The 15,360-nt window shown below is 43.5% G+C and overlaps 1 protein-coding gene across 1 annotated transcript; it reads right to left on the reverse strand.

The window, feature by feature from the left end:
* Nucleotides 1-5,176: 5,176 nt before the first annotated feature.
* LOC110482531 (ketosamine-3-kinase) lies at nt 5,177-14,935 on the reverse strand. Its single transcript, XM_077790070.1, has 6 exons — nt 14,709-14,935; nt 10,531-10,682; nt 9,102-9,193; nt 8,223-8,305; nt 7,678-7,800; nt 5,177-6,992 (listed from the first exon to the last, which is right to left on the reverse strand). The coding sequence occupies exons 1-6, from the start codon at nt 14,847-14,849 to the stop codon at nt 6,654-6,656; spliced, it is 930 nt and encodes a 309-aa protein (XP_077646196.1). The 5' UTR covers nt 14,850-14,935; the 3' UTR covers nt 5,177-6,653.
* Nucleotides 14,936-15,360: the final 425 nt, after the last annotated feature.

Here is a 15,360-nt window from a genome sequence, read left to right on the forward strand (position 1 = left end):
TCAACCCCTCACCCCCAGCCACCAGGTCAGAAGAACAGCAGCCCTCAGACCTTATCAGAGCACATCACCTCCCCGCTATCACCTTGGGGTAGGATTATGTACTTCAGTGTTTAAATGTTCCTTAAAAATGTCATCAGAAGCCAGAATACTCTACATGAAATCTCCCTAGATCTGGTTAATCAGTACTTTAATGAAAATCCTTGTAGAGAGGAATGCTCCCAAATGATTTGTTAAGTGACAAAAAGATTTCCTGGGTAATATAAGTGTAAGATGCTGATTAATCTCTCAGCATTTGTCATACCTCATCCCAAAGCTTGGCCAGTTTGTCCCTCTCATGAAGAAAATCAACTATTTCTCCCAGCTGAGAGAGTTTCACTACATTCAGAAAATTAGCATCTCATTATAACCCAAGTGCCCCTTTCTGCATTTATTTAGTTAATTAACAACACTTTCACATCGGCAAGTCAAAATCCCTACTTTTGTTAACTCCCCCAATATGTTCCCCTATGAAATGTCAGTTTCACAAACCAGTCTGTCCTAACAGCAGATTTGGGGTAAACCTCACCCACACCTTCCATTTAAACCTGCTGTGTGAAATAGTTACCCCAAGGCTCTTCTACCTACTTTATTTTCTTTTGCCAAGAGCACAGTCCTTCAGAAAAGGTGATAAATTATCAGTAATGAGAGACTTTAAAGGTAACTTTTCAATTTTATATATATATATATATATATATATAAAGATATATAAGGGAGAAGCAACAAAAAGGGAAAAAAAGAAGCACAGCACTACAGCTTTTCCAAATTAAACTCTTATCTCTCTTATCTCATCTTTCACAGCCCTAAAGATGGAAGACTTGTAAATGAGATGTCTTTCTATGCAACTGCATAAAAAGATGCCACTTCGGGCAATTTTAAGTGCACATAGAAAGTGGTCTTGTAAAATTCCCCCAAAACCCAGTAAAAATCCTCCAGGATATTATCTTTTCTTTCAATTTGAGGTGATGTGGGTGAAATTATTATTTTTAGTAAAAAAAAAAAAATAGGAAAAATTAAATTAACATTTTAAAAGGGAATTGATTAATTTTTAAAAAGGGAAAATGTGTCCATTACATATAAAACTGATTCTATTATGTTCTGGAAGCTAAAGAGAGAATGTAATGAGAGCCCCACAAAAAATGTTGTCAAAATAAATGAAATGCTGCCCTCTTCTGATTAAATTTGATCTTAGAAATAGCTGCACTTGCAATGGAAGAAGAGGTCTGAGGAAAAGACTAAAATGAGTTAAAAACAGGGCTTGGCAGGTAGATGAACCCCCTCTGCAGGAAATGTTGTGGGGAACCTCCATAATTTCGGTGTAGCAAACAACGTCCCACATAAAACTGGAGATATGGGGAGCCTGAATAAAAGCAGCTTGCACTGTACTTGTGTATTTTGGGGTCATTTTGTGGCATGGTGTCTAATGCAAGCAGCAGATGGATTAATTAAAGCACACCTGGCATGGTTTTACCCTAATTTAGGCACAGAACTTTGTGCTTGTCCAGTTATGTGCACATGAAGCTTTTTAAATCTCTAAAAATGATCCAATCCCCAGAAAACCGAGTGCACTGGAGACCTGTCAAACACAAACACCCATTTGAACTGCACACTGCTCAAAGTGTGAGTGTGCTGCAAATATCACATGAAATATCACATGCCTTTGCTTTATGCTCTCTCCTAAACATTTTTTCACTGGTAACTATCACTGACTAATTTTTGGCATTTTCAGTACTTTTTATTAATTATTTCTCTAACTGCAAAATGTGAGTGGTCCTAAAGCATCTTGTAGACTTACAAGCATAAATAGATTCAAATATCAGATAATAGAAAAATACGTACATGTTAAGACAGTTCTCTGAACAGTTTGACTGTTTTGGTGGCAACTTCCTTATGGATTATTTCACATCAGACTGACACACAGGGTTGTTGCAGCTGTAAATTATCACATCTTCTAAAAATCCACTGAGTGTGGATGCTTGAGTCAGGGTTTCATTTGGCCTTTCTCACCTGGTTTCCTTTTTTTTTTTTTAAGGTAAGTATTTTAGATACACAACACTATGTAAATGGCATGTACATACCTAATTTTCTGTTCAAAAAGAAATATACAAGCACTTAGCAGAAGAGCTTTCAAGTGATTCATTCACATACAAAACTTTGTTCTTCACTAATTTACCTTGCATAATTCTTCCACTTACATGCTTTTAGGCTAAGCAAAATTACCTTTCTGCCCATTGCTGAACCTTTGAGTGTTAGAGCTAAAGTGAAAATATGTATAACAGGCTATTTGTAACATGGGAAAATAATTGCAGAACTAAAAATGCAAAATAATGGCAAAGCTGTAAGAACCACTGGGCTGCTTAGAGCTGATACTGCTGGAAGCATTTACCTTTTTGCAGCTTTCTTTCTGTCAGTGAAGAAAACATATTAAACCAATAAAAAGATTATGAAATAAATCACAAAAACAAATGCTTGCAGGGTTTGTGGCTATAAACAGTAGCAGTACTGGCAATAGGTTCAGTCCTAACTTGCAGAGTATACCAGGAAAAGAATGCATCATAAATTTTGTAAAATCAGCTATTTCAAGTGAAGTAAAGCATTTTTTCTGTATTTGTACAAATCTTTATGTGTGTTCACATAACTCAGAGAGGAATGGTCAACAATTTAAATATCAAATTGCACATTGTGCAATTTCTCAGTATTTGCTCACATTTAAGTTGTGATGGTGAAAAAAACAATTAGTCTTTCAACCAAGTATTCTGGTTGAGCAAAAGATTTTGATGATTTTACATTACATTTCAAAGACTTGCAAAATTTCTTCTAGCATGTTTCCAATGAGGTATGACTCCACCCTGATGGAATAGATGACTGCTCGTCTGTCTTAGCCACACTCGTGTTGTTGTTTTCCATTAAAATCACTCATATTTTTGTAATCTTAACTGTAAAAACCAGAGTGCTTTAAAAAAAAAAAAAATAGGCACAAACCAAAAAATTACTGCTGGACCTAAAATGTTCTACCACATTATGAGCTTTTACACTTCTGTGGAAGGCATGTGCTTTGCTGGTCCTTTGTCATCTCTGTAGGAAACACACTTGAACTAGAAAGTAGGATTTAAAATGCTGTTTATTAGAGCTTAGAGTATCAAAAGACAATAGCACAGATAACCCCACACCTCTCCAGGTGCTCTGAGTCCTGAGGATGTAGCACTGACAAACACAGCACTCCACCCAGATCTCATCCAGAGCACAGAATCTCTTTTTTTTTTTTTTTTTTTTTTTTTTTTTTCAAGGAAATTACCTTGTTCATAATTTCTACAGTCACAGTGAACATCATGAATGTTCATGGTGGTCCTGAAAAGGTGAAAAGTGAAAAAGTACTGCCTGTGTGTCCTTAGTGCTAAATCACCTCAAAAGGTTCTGATCTGATTTGTTTGTTTGTAGGAGCTGTGAAACAGAAGATAAAGTGACAATTGACCGAGCAGCAAAGGTCAGAGGCAATAATGCAAGAAGGGGAGGTAAATATTTACAGCAGAAAACAAAGAGAAAACATGCACAATGCTAAGTCAAGCTTGGATGCAGCCAGTTTCTGTGAACAATTTATTAAAGCTCCTGTGGAACACGAGGAATGTATAGAAGTGTATAGAAATGTATAGAAATTATTATGCTAATTTACCTTTTAAATAAAACAGCAATCTCTTCAATGCAAACCAGTTGTTTTTCTGGAAACCAATAAACCTCATTCTTCCTGTGATTTTGGTTGGGATATGGTTTTGTGTTTCTAGTCAGAACCACTTGCTGTAATTTATATTGTATCAGTGGTACTGGTGAAGACCAGGACAGCAACTTTTAACAGCATTTCATTGAACATGAGTCGCACTGTGTTTGCTGTGCAGAGGATTGCTCTTAAGAGAAAAAGAAGGAAAAAATTTACAGCCCATTTCTGCAATGATGCTGACTTTAAAAGCACGATCAACCAATAAGATGTACTTGCAGAGTGCACTGGCACTCTCAGGTATAAAGTTTGGAGTGTTTAAAGCATGCTGTTATAACCCAGATCCTGTAATACTTGTTTTACTAATGTCTCTGTAAAGATAATATTCCTGGTTAGATGGCTTCTCCAGCTGCTGAAAGGAAAGAATCATTCCCTGGGTTGCAGTGGAGGACGTGGGGAAAGGAATAAAGTGGCCTGGCAACAAAACAAGGACAAGAAATAGCCTTATATCTGCATAATGAAAGCAACCCTAATTCAACCCTAATTTTTTTTTTTTTTGTTAGTTGTTAAGGGAAAAACAAAACACACCCCCAAACAAAAATAAAAGTAGCAAAATATTAAAAAAAAAAAAAAGAAAAAAAAAAGCTGTTGTGATTGGGGTGTGGCTTAGTTACCAGAAATAGATTTTCCCCCAAAGCTTTTTGTCACATTCTAATTCTGTAGCACCTGCTCTGACTTCTGCAGGAAGAGCCCAGCAGCAGTTTTAATCACCAGATCTATTTTGGAACAGTGCTGAAGATGGGAAGCAAGAGGAAAACTGGAGTGCTACAGTTGTATCTGCAGTTTCTGCAGGAGGCTGCAGCCCAAGACAGGCTCAGAGCCAAGGGATCCATGGTACAGGAGAGATTCCTGTTACATTCCATTCGTCTGCCTCTCTACACCCCTCCAGATCTTACTGACAGCAAAAAACAGCTTTGAAAAATCGAGCATAATATCCTTACATTAAAACTCTACATACAATTGTTTCTAACTTGCATAAACACAACTTTCCTTCAATCACAAAAATATTTTGATTCAGTTCCATAAGGAAAAGGTAATCTCTGAAGGCTTGTTGTTTATCAGTGTTTATCTTATAACTGCAACTGACATAAAATCTACTATCATTTTCATCGTCCCCTGCTAACAATGAAGAGTATTTAAGTATTTTAGGAAAATTAACATCTTGACTTGCACTGTAATGAACTTGTAGATTTTCTTCAGTGACACAGTTCTCCAAACCAACCCATGACCATATATGCACATTCCCCGAAACACCTCAGATGATCATGATTTACCTAACAAACTAAGGATGTTTAACAGGTTAGAGAAAGTAATTCCCAAAGAACAAACCAAGACGTAAGGTTTTAATTCAGAAAACAGTGACAACAATAATCAACTGAGAAACCTTTTATTCAGCTAACAAGGTGAAAGTAAAACCTACTTTACCAAGCAGACATTTTGCAGCAGAAGTCAAACAGCCAGTGAGAAAAGTAGTAGAGGTAGTAACAAATACCAAACATGTTTCAAATTTGTGTAAGTAACTGCCAAACTAACAAGTAGAAAACCCTCAGTAATCTGCCAATATCCAGTACAAAGCAGTTTTAGTTAATACAAGTCATTCCCCAACACTCAAAGTCCATGTTGCCACAGCATGCACTTAGTGGGGACTGTCATGTGAGAGTTTAGGAAAGGAAGACCCCTTGTTTTCCAGGTTATCTAGAGAAGTACTGAGCCCAGGGGTTTCTACATCTTTTCCTTTCTGGCATGTCTGAGGCCCTGGGAGACTTTGCACAGAATATTTTAGAATGAACAGTGCAACTCTCTAGGTCTGCACTGGAACTCTCATGAGCAAAGGTGTACAAATGGTGCAGCCTTGACACTGGGACACATCTGTTGTCCCAGTGACATAAAATGCTGTGGTTTACTGATCCTTGTGCCACAGTAAGGGTAATAAACTATTGTTGATGAACACACTGGTATCAGAAAGCACAAGCAGTAGTACCCCCTTGGAATAAAATTAGCTGATAGGCACTCTCGTGGAGAAGCAGAGGGTTACAGCCTGTGAGCCATCTCAGGAGTCTCCCCTGACCTCAGTCCCCTTTAAAGTTATATTTTTATAGTTTTCTTTGGTGGTGTGGAAAAAATAAGGTGCCAGCTATTTATGTAATTGCATGATTAGGTAGATTTTGACTGGCTTTAGTCAAACATGTGAAGCAAGTGCAGGTTTTATTTCATTAGAACAGCCTACAAGCACTCCAGGAGGCACCAGAAGTCTGCATCCAATGGAATCAATCAGCAAAACCGTGGAGGTCTTTAAAAGCCTCTGGAGCCAATACTAAGTAATCTGCTTAGGCAGGGAGGTTGGACTAGAATACATTCTCTGATCCCCACACCAACCTCACCCACTCTGATTCTGTGAAAATTAATTGCAGCTCCAAATCCCTTCTCACGGTTCCTAAACATAATTCCTAAAATTGCTACATAATTTTCCTGTACTTTCAAGCTCTGTTGCTCTCACGCACACAACTGGACATGACGAGCTGAAAGAGGAAGACACACCAAAATGCAGCAAGCAACTTCTTTCAGGCATCTCCTTAGTGTTTATTTGTGTTACCCTGCACAGTCTCACATGCTTTTTGGACACTGAGACCTTTATGCATTGTGCAAATTCAGTCCTTGCTTAGTTTTTTCCCTCATAGAGTTATCCCCAACTATCCCAGAAAGAGATTACTATTTTACACTTGGTATTCAGCAGGAGACACTGGTTCTAGGTCTTTAACAAGGTCAAGTAACATTACTACTCCTTCAGCTGCACCACCAAGTATGAGGTTCCCCAAACAAGACAGGAAGTATTGGCTTAAGCAGTAACTTACTGTACAAGGCTTCTCATAATGTTTAAAGAAGACCTTCTGTACCCTGATCCAAAATGGTTCCAGTGGTTCATATAGTGGAACAGCTGATAAAGCTTCAGGCGTTTCTCAAACCCTGCAGCTCTGGGGATTTTACTGTGATAAGCAGAATAAAAAGAACCAGTGAAGCCACTAAACATCCCAGCTATTGCGAGCTCGTACTCTGAATGGCCGTAGAAAGAAGCCGGATCGAAAATAATTGGACCAGAATCATCCTCAGCTACATTTCCGCCCCAGAGATCCCCATGCAGGAGAGCAGGAACAATATTCATATGACAGAAAAAACTGGGTATCTTCAGCTGCAGGGGAGAAAAGGAAGACATGTAAATGACACAATCATTAAAATGTAGATGTTTATCTGCATACTTGAAGCATCCTAAAACCCATCACTTAAACCACCACAGCACTTGATCAACAGAGATGCTGAGTACATCCAGAGGACTCTTATTGTTCATAAAATGGAGCAGCATAATGGTCACCTAAATCTTTTTTAGCAAGAATATAAAAACCTTGAAACTCAGATATTGACCAGGGTTAGTAACAACAGCCACCAACATTTCATCACTAAAAAGCTCAAGGATGTCTCACCAAATTTCCAAAATGTAGGACCCAAAGAGCCAACAGTACAGTCACTTAATCAGCTGCAAACAGTGAATGAACAGACAGCAAGCAGGACAGAAGTGCTTCTGTACATTTCTCATCATGAACATGTTACAGAGAATGAGAGTATGAACTCCATCCAGTATCCCCCAAACAGTAAGGCAAAGTACCTATCTGGAACTTTGGAATTCATTCTGGAATGTTAGCATAGGGAGATATGGCGAATGCCATTATACTTTAGAAGGGCATTTTAATCCCTAAAAACTGGAGTCTCTTACCAACAGAACCTGGTACAAACCAACAAACAGGAACTCTGGTTTAAAAAAATAAAATGTAAGTATACCCAGCTCTCCCAATAATGAGAACTGAGAGAATTCCTCCTACCTGAAGCTGTGCCCAAAGTTCTCTTGCTTCTCTGTCACCTGATTCCTTTTCAATCATGTCCATCTGGGGCTGGATCCTCTGTCTAGCAAAGAAACTCACCCAGTCACTGTGCCAGTCGTTCACCTGAAGGAACAGCACTGCAAAAGTCAGTTCTACACCACACAAAAGGCAGATTTGCTTCTTTTTCAAATAAGCCTTTGAGTATCATGCAGCCTTTGTGCTGGTACCATCCAGGACAGTAAATACTACCATCATTTAATCTAATGTTATTTTAAAACATTAAATTAGGATAATTTTCTCTTAGAATATTTATCTCTTTAAAACACGAATTAGAATAATTTTCACTTCGTGATTAAATTCCAAGAAATTGAAGAGCTATCAAGTGTGAAAAGCACTACCTTCCTCAGCAGGCTGAACCATGCTTTTTTTATTTTCACTGCTCCACAAATTCATTTATTTTCGTTACGATAATTTTGACCCTCTGTGTCACTGAGGGGAAAAAAAACAAATTTAAAATTCTATCAGTCTGATGAAGTACAACCTACCTGTGGAAGATAGCCACAGCAGGTAACTGTATGAAAGCCAAACTGATCCACAAACTGGATTTCCGTTTGCCCTTGACCTTTACCTATCAAAACAAAAAAAAAAAAAATTCAACAACAGTAACAGAATAATGAGCGTCCAGGACACAAATGAACATTCAAAACTATGCAAGAGTACAATGCTGCTTCTACTGAGAATAAAAAAAATTGAACTTTAATGTTCTTTTTATGGTTACAATGTGGGTTTTTTTTAAATTTAAAGTTTGACGTAAAGCAGCTAGATTCTGGTCTTCAAAATTGTATTTTGAGGTTCTTTATCTCCTCTGATACCATAGAAACTGTGGTCTGGGCTCCCACGGGTCCAAAACTGAGTATGTGTTTTGCTTACACAAACCCAAACAGAGCAAACAAAAGCAAGAAGAATCCCTGCCTGGGTCTGTTTCATCCAAACCTATTCTCATGCTATCTTCAGGGGAAGATGAACTTGTCCTGAAGTAGCAGAAGTAATTTTAACTGCTTTGTAGATTATTATCAACTGTTGCTGTTGAGGCAGGATGGGAATGAGGAGACTCTGACTCAAAAGGCTGCTGAGAGTAGAACTCTGGTTTATTCAAAATGCATTGCTCTTTTATACAGAGCTCCGTGAGGACCAATTCCATTGGTCCTGAAGTGAAAACAACCATTGGTGCAGAGTGCTTGACGCACAGTGATAGAACTTAAGTATAAACAATGTGAACAACAAGAGAGATAAATAATTATTTACATTCTTCTCCAACTCTTTCCCTGGCTTCTGCCTGGATAGAAACTCTCTGTTTCTCTCTTTGACTGAATCTGAGACCGACAATCAACTGGGTTAAATTTGCAAACAGCTGTATACTGTACCAACTATGCGCCTTTCTTTCTTCAGTTTCTCTCCAAGTTTCTGGTTATAAAGGTGAAGATCAGCCAGCTGAGTTCCAAGCTGTGATGAGTGTCTAAGAAACAAAACAGGAATCTGAGTACCACTGACACATGAACAGAACCAGGTCTTGATATTCCAGGGGTCACTTGAACAGATTTATCAAGTAAGTGAAAGCAGTTCTACACCTCTAACAAAATATTTTTTCAGTGTATTCCAGTTATAAATGCCTTGTCTTCCTATCAAGACTGCATAGTAACACAAAATGTACTTACTTGGTTGTTTCTGACACCACTACGTAAAAGTGAGTAGCAAGCACAAATTTACTAACACAGAGAAACTATCAATTCTAATTTCTGTGTGACATCACTTCTGTGAGGACTCTCAGTAAGATATAGGTAAGAAAGCATGCACAACATGTTGTGCCTTTTTTTTCTAACTCTGGTAAAATCTGTTTGGGAAACAGAACCAAAAGGCTGATCCTCTTCTTTCTACTGCTGCTTTCAGCTGCTTTCCTCTAGCATGCCTAGATGATGAGTGTCACAGAGGCCTAGTTTATTACATATTTTTACTAAAACCTTATCCTCTACCTGGCTCAGAAGAGTATTGTAGTAATTACAAACAGATATTACAACCAGTCGCCTCACATGTTAACAAAATTACGTTCCTTTTACTGCCTTTGACCTTCCTCAACTTTCCCTGTTCTTCAGGCACTGATGTTTAAGGCAAAGTTACTTCTTCAACTTGTTCCTGTTAATACAGGAAATCTACATGCCAAAGGTGCCATTTTTGACCCCAAAACAGCAACATCTCTGCCCTTTCTCTTGGGACTCACTGAGGGCTCTTCATGAATTAGAAACTCTGCCAACAAGTAGGATGAGGGACAAGACTTTAAACTGGTTGCAGAAAAGTTCTGGGAGAGAGATGAGAAATTGGTCATGATCACCGCCCTAATGGAATCACATAGATCAATTCATCATATTAAGTGCTTATCACAGAAAAGGGTCAAAAATTTGTAACTATAAAAATGAAGGTAAAAGCTGAAAATACAGAAATCAAGATTAATTGATTTGGGGAAGTGCCAAGCAGTACAGTACTGGTTCTTATACAGGGAGCAAGTACACAACACAGGTTATCAGGCTGGTCATTTTCCTTTCTGTGAATAGAAAACTTACTGTAAAAACCACTAATTACCTAAACAAACAAACCCAAAACTAACCAAAACCCAGACCCACTTTGGGATGTATGATCTATCTGCTAGGTGAGGCACTATTAAGTATTTTATACAACACTCTGCTGTGTGATTTCCCATATTGTCTTGACCTGCTTTAGAAAAAAATTAAACAGGTTTCCCCTATGAATCATGACAGCCAAAATTTCTGGTTAAAGGAGGCAAAGATAACACTGTTTTACCTGCTCACATCCTTCATTTCCAAATGTTGCATCACAAACGCAGTACTGCAGTCAGGCAGGTCTATGACTTTGATGGGTTTAGGCACTTTTATCGTCCCTGTCTTCAGGATGGCTTCCAGACTTGCCATTTCTCCCTCAAACATTCTTCTGGCCTGCCAGATATTAAGGGAAAGCGTTAGTGTCTATGAGCATCAGCCACAGGCAAACAAAGCACTTCCAGGAAATAAATAAAACTTACATAGAAAGGCTGGAGGACACGTTTATTCACACACCAAGATACAGACAGCACCAGAGCATCAGACTTGACAGTAGTTTTACAAATAGACTAATGTCACTTCATAAAATGAGTGAAAATTACTTAGGTTCTAGAATTCTCTATAATTTAGAAAGTCTGTTCGCAATTGAAGGAGTGGAAACAGCTTACGGATAAAGTATGAGCTCCATCAGCTGTGCCCCATCAGACTTGTGTTCTAGAGCTATCACCAGAATGGTTTTCCATGATGTTTTCTTTTACCTCATGAGGGAAGGGTGTGGGTGGCAATCAACTGTAGCAGCCAAATACCCCTTATCACACTTGCCCAACCAAGCCACCACGAACTGCATTTGCTTGGATAACATTCTGAATTTGGGACCTATTTCATGCACCTGCTACCCACAGCAAGGAAAACCTACTCTCCTGAGTTTCTCCTCTGAGATCAGTGACACTCATCACATGAAGAAATGTTTCTCTGTAAGAGTCAGGCAGGGGTTGTAGAAAGAGCATGTGAGAAATTTAACATATCAGGTAAAAGTAAAACAGGAAAGTGGAATTAATAAAATAGAAAGAGAATGCTAGCCCCTTTAGTAATGCTCCATGCAACACAGTCACAGGACAATCTGCAACAGGCATCAACTAAGAGGCAACCACAGAATGGTTTGTGCTGGAAAGGACCTTAAGACATCCATAAACACCACCCTGTCCCACCCCCTGCCATGGGCAGGGACACCTTCCATTATCTCCAAGTCCTGTCCAGTCTGCCCTTGGACACTCCCAGGGATCCAGGGGCAGCCACAGCTTCTCTGTGCCAGGGCCTCCCCACTCTCAGAGTCAGGAATTTCTTCCTAATGTCTGACCTAAACCTACTCTCTTTAAAGTAGAAGCCATTTCCCCTTTCCCTGTCACTCCAGGTCCTTGTAAAAAGTCTTTCCCCATCTTTCCTGTGGGCTTCCTTTGACACTGGAAGGTGCAATTGTGTCTCTACAGAGCCTTCTCTTCTGCAGGCTGAACAACCCCAGCTGTCCCAGCCTGTCCTCATGGTGCTCCATCCCTCTGACCATCTCTGGGAGACATCTCTGCCTGTCCTTTTGCCTCAAGAGTGTCCACAGGAAATCAGGAAATACTGCCTCTGTCTAAAGCATCACACTTGGCTACGAACTGCTGGTGCACAGCAGCTGCTGCTCATACAGCACAGCGTTTACAGCACTTCAACAAAGTTTGCTTTAATCAGCACTCAGGATCCACACACAGGCAAAAGCACACAACAGGAAACTGCTGAACAGAAAATCCACCCAGATCTTTCCTCCCCCTACCCCAAGCCTGATCTTGCAGCTAGTTGGGATTGTATAGCTAAATACAGAATTAGCAAAGGCCTAAGGAAGGGCTACACCAATTCAAACTCTCTTCTGTGAATCAGGATAACCTTCCTGTATTATCCCATGTTACCTCCCCCATCCAGCTCCCCAGCTGGATCAGAAATTGTTGAGAAATTTGGAACAGATATAGTAGCATGTGTACTTTCAAACACATTTGCTTGTTATGAAGTATGAAGGCCAAATACAAGTTTTGACTCCTGTTCTGCCACTGACGTTATCTAGGTGATAAACACAAGTATGGAGTATCTTTGAAGTAAATTCCACCTGATCTCTGTTTCTACAAAGAATGCTGAAGAAATAAGTTGCATTTTAGTTATCCCTACCAAATGCAGTTATCTTCCTTTGACCATACATTCTAGATATTGAAAGGACAAAGCAGAAAAGCTTGAACAATTGTGAAAAAAATATCACTTACTAAGAAAAGCTCTTATGCTGTGTGCAGGGAATTAAAAGTTTTAGTTAAAGCCACAGGTGTACACCCCCTCAGCAGACAATTTAATACCCGCTGGGTTGCCTTAGCCCCTGTCACAGCACTTGCAGACACTGTTACAGCACTGCTACCCTTGGAGGTGACAACAGCATGTCATGCATGGTACTGCATGTACTGGACAAACAACACCGATACCACAACACCATCCAGACTCAGAATCAGTCAGGCTGGAAAAGACCTTCCAGATCATCAAGTCCAACCTTTGACCCATCTGCACCTTGTCATCCACACCACAGCACTAAGTGCCACGTCCAGGCATTCTCTGGGCACCTGCAGGGATGGAGACTCCACCACCTACTTGGGCAACCCCTTCCAGTGCTTAATTGCCTCTTCCAGGAAGAAATTCCTGCTGAGAGTAGGTTTAGGTCAGGTATTAGGAAGAAACTCCTGGCTGTGAGAGTGGTGAGGCCCTAGCACAGGTTTCCCAGAGAAGCTGTGGGTGCCCCTGGATCCTTGGGAGTGTCCAAGAGCTGCTGCCCACCCTGAGCCTCCCCTGGCCCAGCCTGAGGCCGTTCCCTCTGCTCCTGTCCCTGTTCCTGGAGCAGAGCCCGACCCCCCGGCTGTCCCCTCCTGTCAGGAGCTGTGCAGAGCTCCAGGTCCCCGCTGAGCCTCCTTTCTCCAGGCTGAGCCCCTTCCCAGCTCCCTCAGCCTCTCCTGGGGCTCCATTCCCTTCCCCAGCCCCATTCCCTCCTCTGGCCACGCTCCAGCCCCTCCACTCCCTGTGTGGGGGGCCCAGAGGTGACAGAACGGCCTCAGCAGGGCCAGCTGCCCTGATCCAGGGAATCACGGTGATCCAGCCTCCCTGACCACAGGGACGGGCACTGCCCTGATCCAGGGAATCACGGATCCAGGGAATCACGGTGATCCAGCCTCCCTGACCACAGGGACGGGCACTGCCCTGATCCAGGGAATCACGGATCCAGGGAATCATGGTGATCCAGCCTCCCTGATCACAGGGACGGGCACTGCCCTGATCCAGGGAATCCCGGTGATCCAGCCTCCCTGACCACAGGGACAGACACTGCCCTGATCCAGGGAATCACTGATCCAGGGAATCACAGTGATCCAGCCTCCCTGACCACAGGGACGGGCACTGCCCTGATCCAGGGAATCACTGATCCAGGGAGTCACGGTGATCCAGTGTCCCTGATCACAGGGACGGGCACTGCTCTGATCCAGGGAATCACTGATCCAGGGAATCACGGTGATCCAGCCTCCCTGATCACAGGGACGGGCACTGCCCTGATCCAGGGAATCACTGATCCAGGGAATCACGGTGATCCAGCCTCCCTGACCACAGGGACGGGCACTGCCCTGATCCAGGGAATCACGGATCCAGGGAGTCACGGTGATCCAGCGTCCCTGACCACAGGGACGGGCACTGCCCTGATCCAGGGAATCCCAGTGATCCAGCCTCCCTGACCACAGGGACGGGCACTGCCCTGATCCAGGGAATCACTGATCCAGGGAATCACGGTGATCCAGCGTCCCTGATCACAGGGACGGGCACTGCCCTGATCCAGGGAATCACAGTGATCCAGCCTCCCTGATCACAGGGACTAGCACTGCCCTGATCCAGGGAATCCCGGTGATCCAGCCTCCCTGACCACAGGGATGGGCACTGCTCTGATCCAGGGAATCACTGATCCAGGGAATCCCGGTGATCCAGCCTCCCTGACCACAGGGACAGGCACTGCCCTGATCCAGGGAATCACTGATCCAGGGAATCCCGGTGATCCAGCGTCCCTGACCACAGGGACGGGCACTGCCCTGATCCAGGGAATCACTGATCCAGGGAATCACACTGATCCAGCCTCCCTGACCACAGGGACGGGCACTGCCCTGATCCAGGGAATCACTGATCCAGGGAATCACAGTGATCCAGCCTCCCAGATCACAGGGACAGGCACTGCTCTGATCCAGGGAATCACTGATCCAGGGAGTCACAGTGATCCAGCCTCCCTGACCACAGGGACGGGCACTGCTCCGCCAGGATGCTGCTTCCCACCGCGGGGCCGGCCCACCGCCGGCAGCCCCGATCCCCGCCCCGCCGCACCTCCAGCTGAGAGTTGCACTTCACGAACACCCGGCCGTGGTCCGTGTCGTAGCTCCGGCCCTGGCTGATGCAGCCGGCCGCCGTGTGCCCGGTCGGCCGCAGCACCGTCGTGCCCAGCGCCTCCCGCAGCGCGTCCTCCATGGCGGCGGCCGGGTCGGGGACGGGACGGGACGGGACGGGACCGGGCGGCAAGGGAGGGAAGGGACGGGACGAGGAGCAGCGGGACGGGGCGGAAGGGACGGGGGAAGGGCGGAGGGGACGGGGGAAGGGCGGAGGGGACGGGCCAAGGGCGGAGGGGATGAACCAAGGGCGGAGGGGACGGGCCAAGGGCGGAGGGGATGAACCGAGGGCGGAGGGGATGAACCGAGGGCGGAGGGGATGAACCGAGGGCGGAGGGGACGGGCCAAGGGCGGAGGGGACGAACCGAGGGCGGAGGGGACGAACCGAGGGCGGAGGGGACGAACCGAGGGCGGAGGGGACGAACCGAGGGCGGAGGGGACGAACCGAGGGCGGAGGGGACGGGCCGAGGGCGGAGGGGACGGGCCAAGGGCGGAGGGGACGGGCCAAGGGCGGAGGGGACGGGCCAAGGGCGGAGGGGATGAACCGAGGGCGGATGAGGCACTACTGTCAAAAGATTCTCTCATTCCTCGTA

The sequence above is a fragment of the Lonchura striata genome, chromosome Z (assembly GCF_046129695.1).
Source record: "Lonchura striata isolate bLonStr1 chromosome Z, bLonStr1.mat, whole genome shotgun sequence".
In the NCBI taxonomy this organism is placed as follows: domain Eukaryota; kingdom Metazoa; phylum Chordata; class Aves; order Passeriformes; family Estrildidae; genus Lonchura; species Lonchura striata.

Bases quoted from the DNA above. Each gene is read 5' to 3' on its own strand.
- LOC110482531 (XM_077790070.1), bottom strand. From the start codon at position 14,849: ATGGAGGACGCGCTGCGGGAGGCGCTGGGCACGACGGTGCTGCGGCCG. The intron at 9,194-10,530 runs GTAAAACAGTGT...TTTGTTTCTTAG, and splicing joins GAAATGAAGGATGTGAGCAG to ACACTCATCACAGCTTGGAA. The intron at 8,306-9,101 runs GTACAGTATACA...TTGTTTTGATAG, and splicing joins GAAAGAAAGGCGCATAGTTG to GTAAAGGTCAAGGGCAAACG.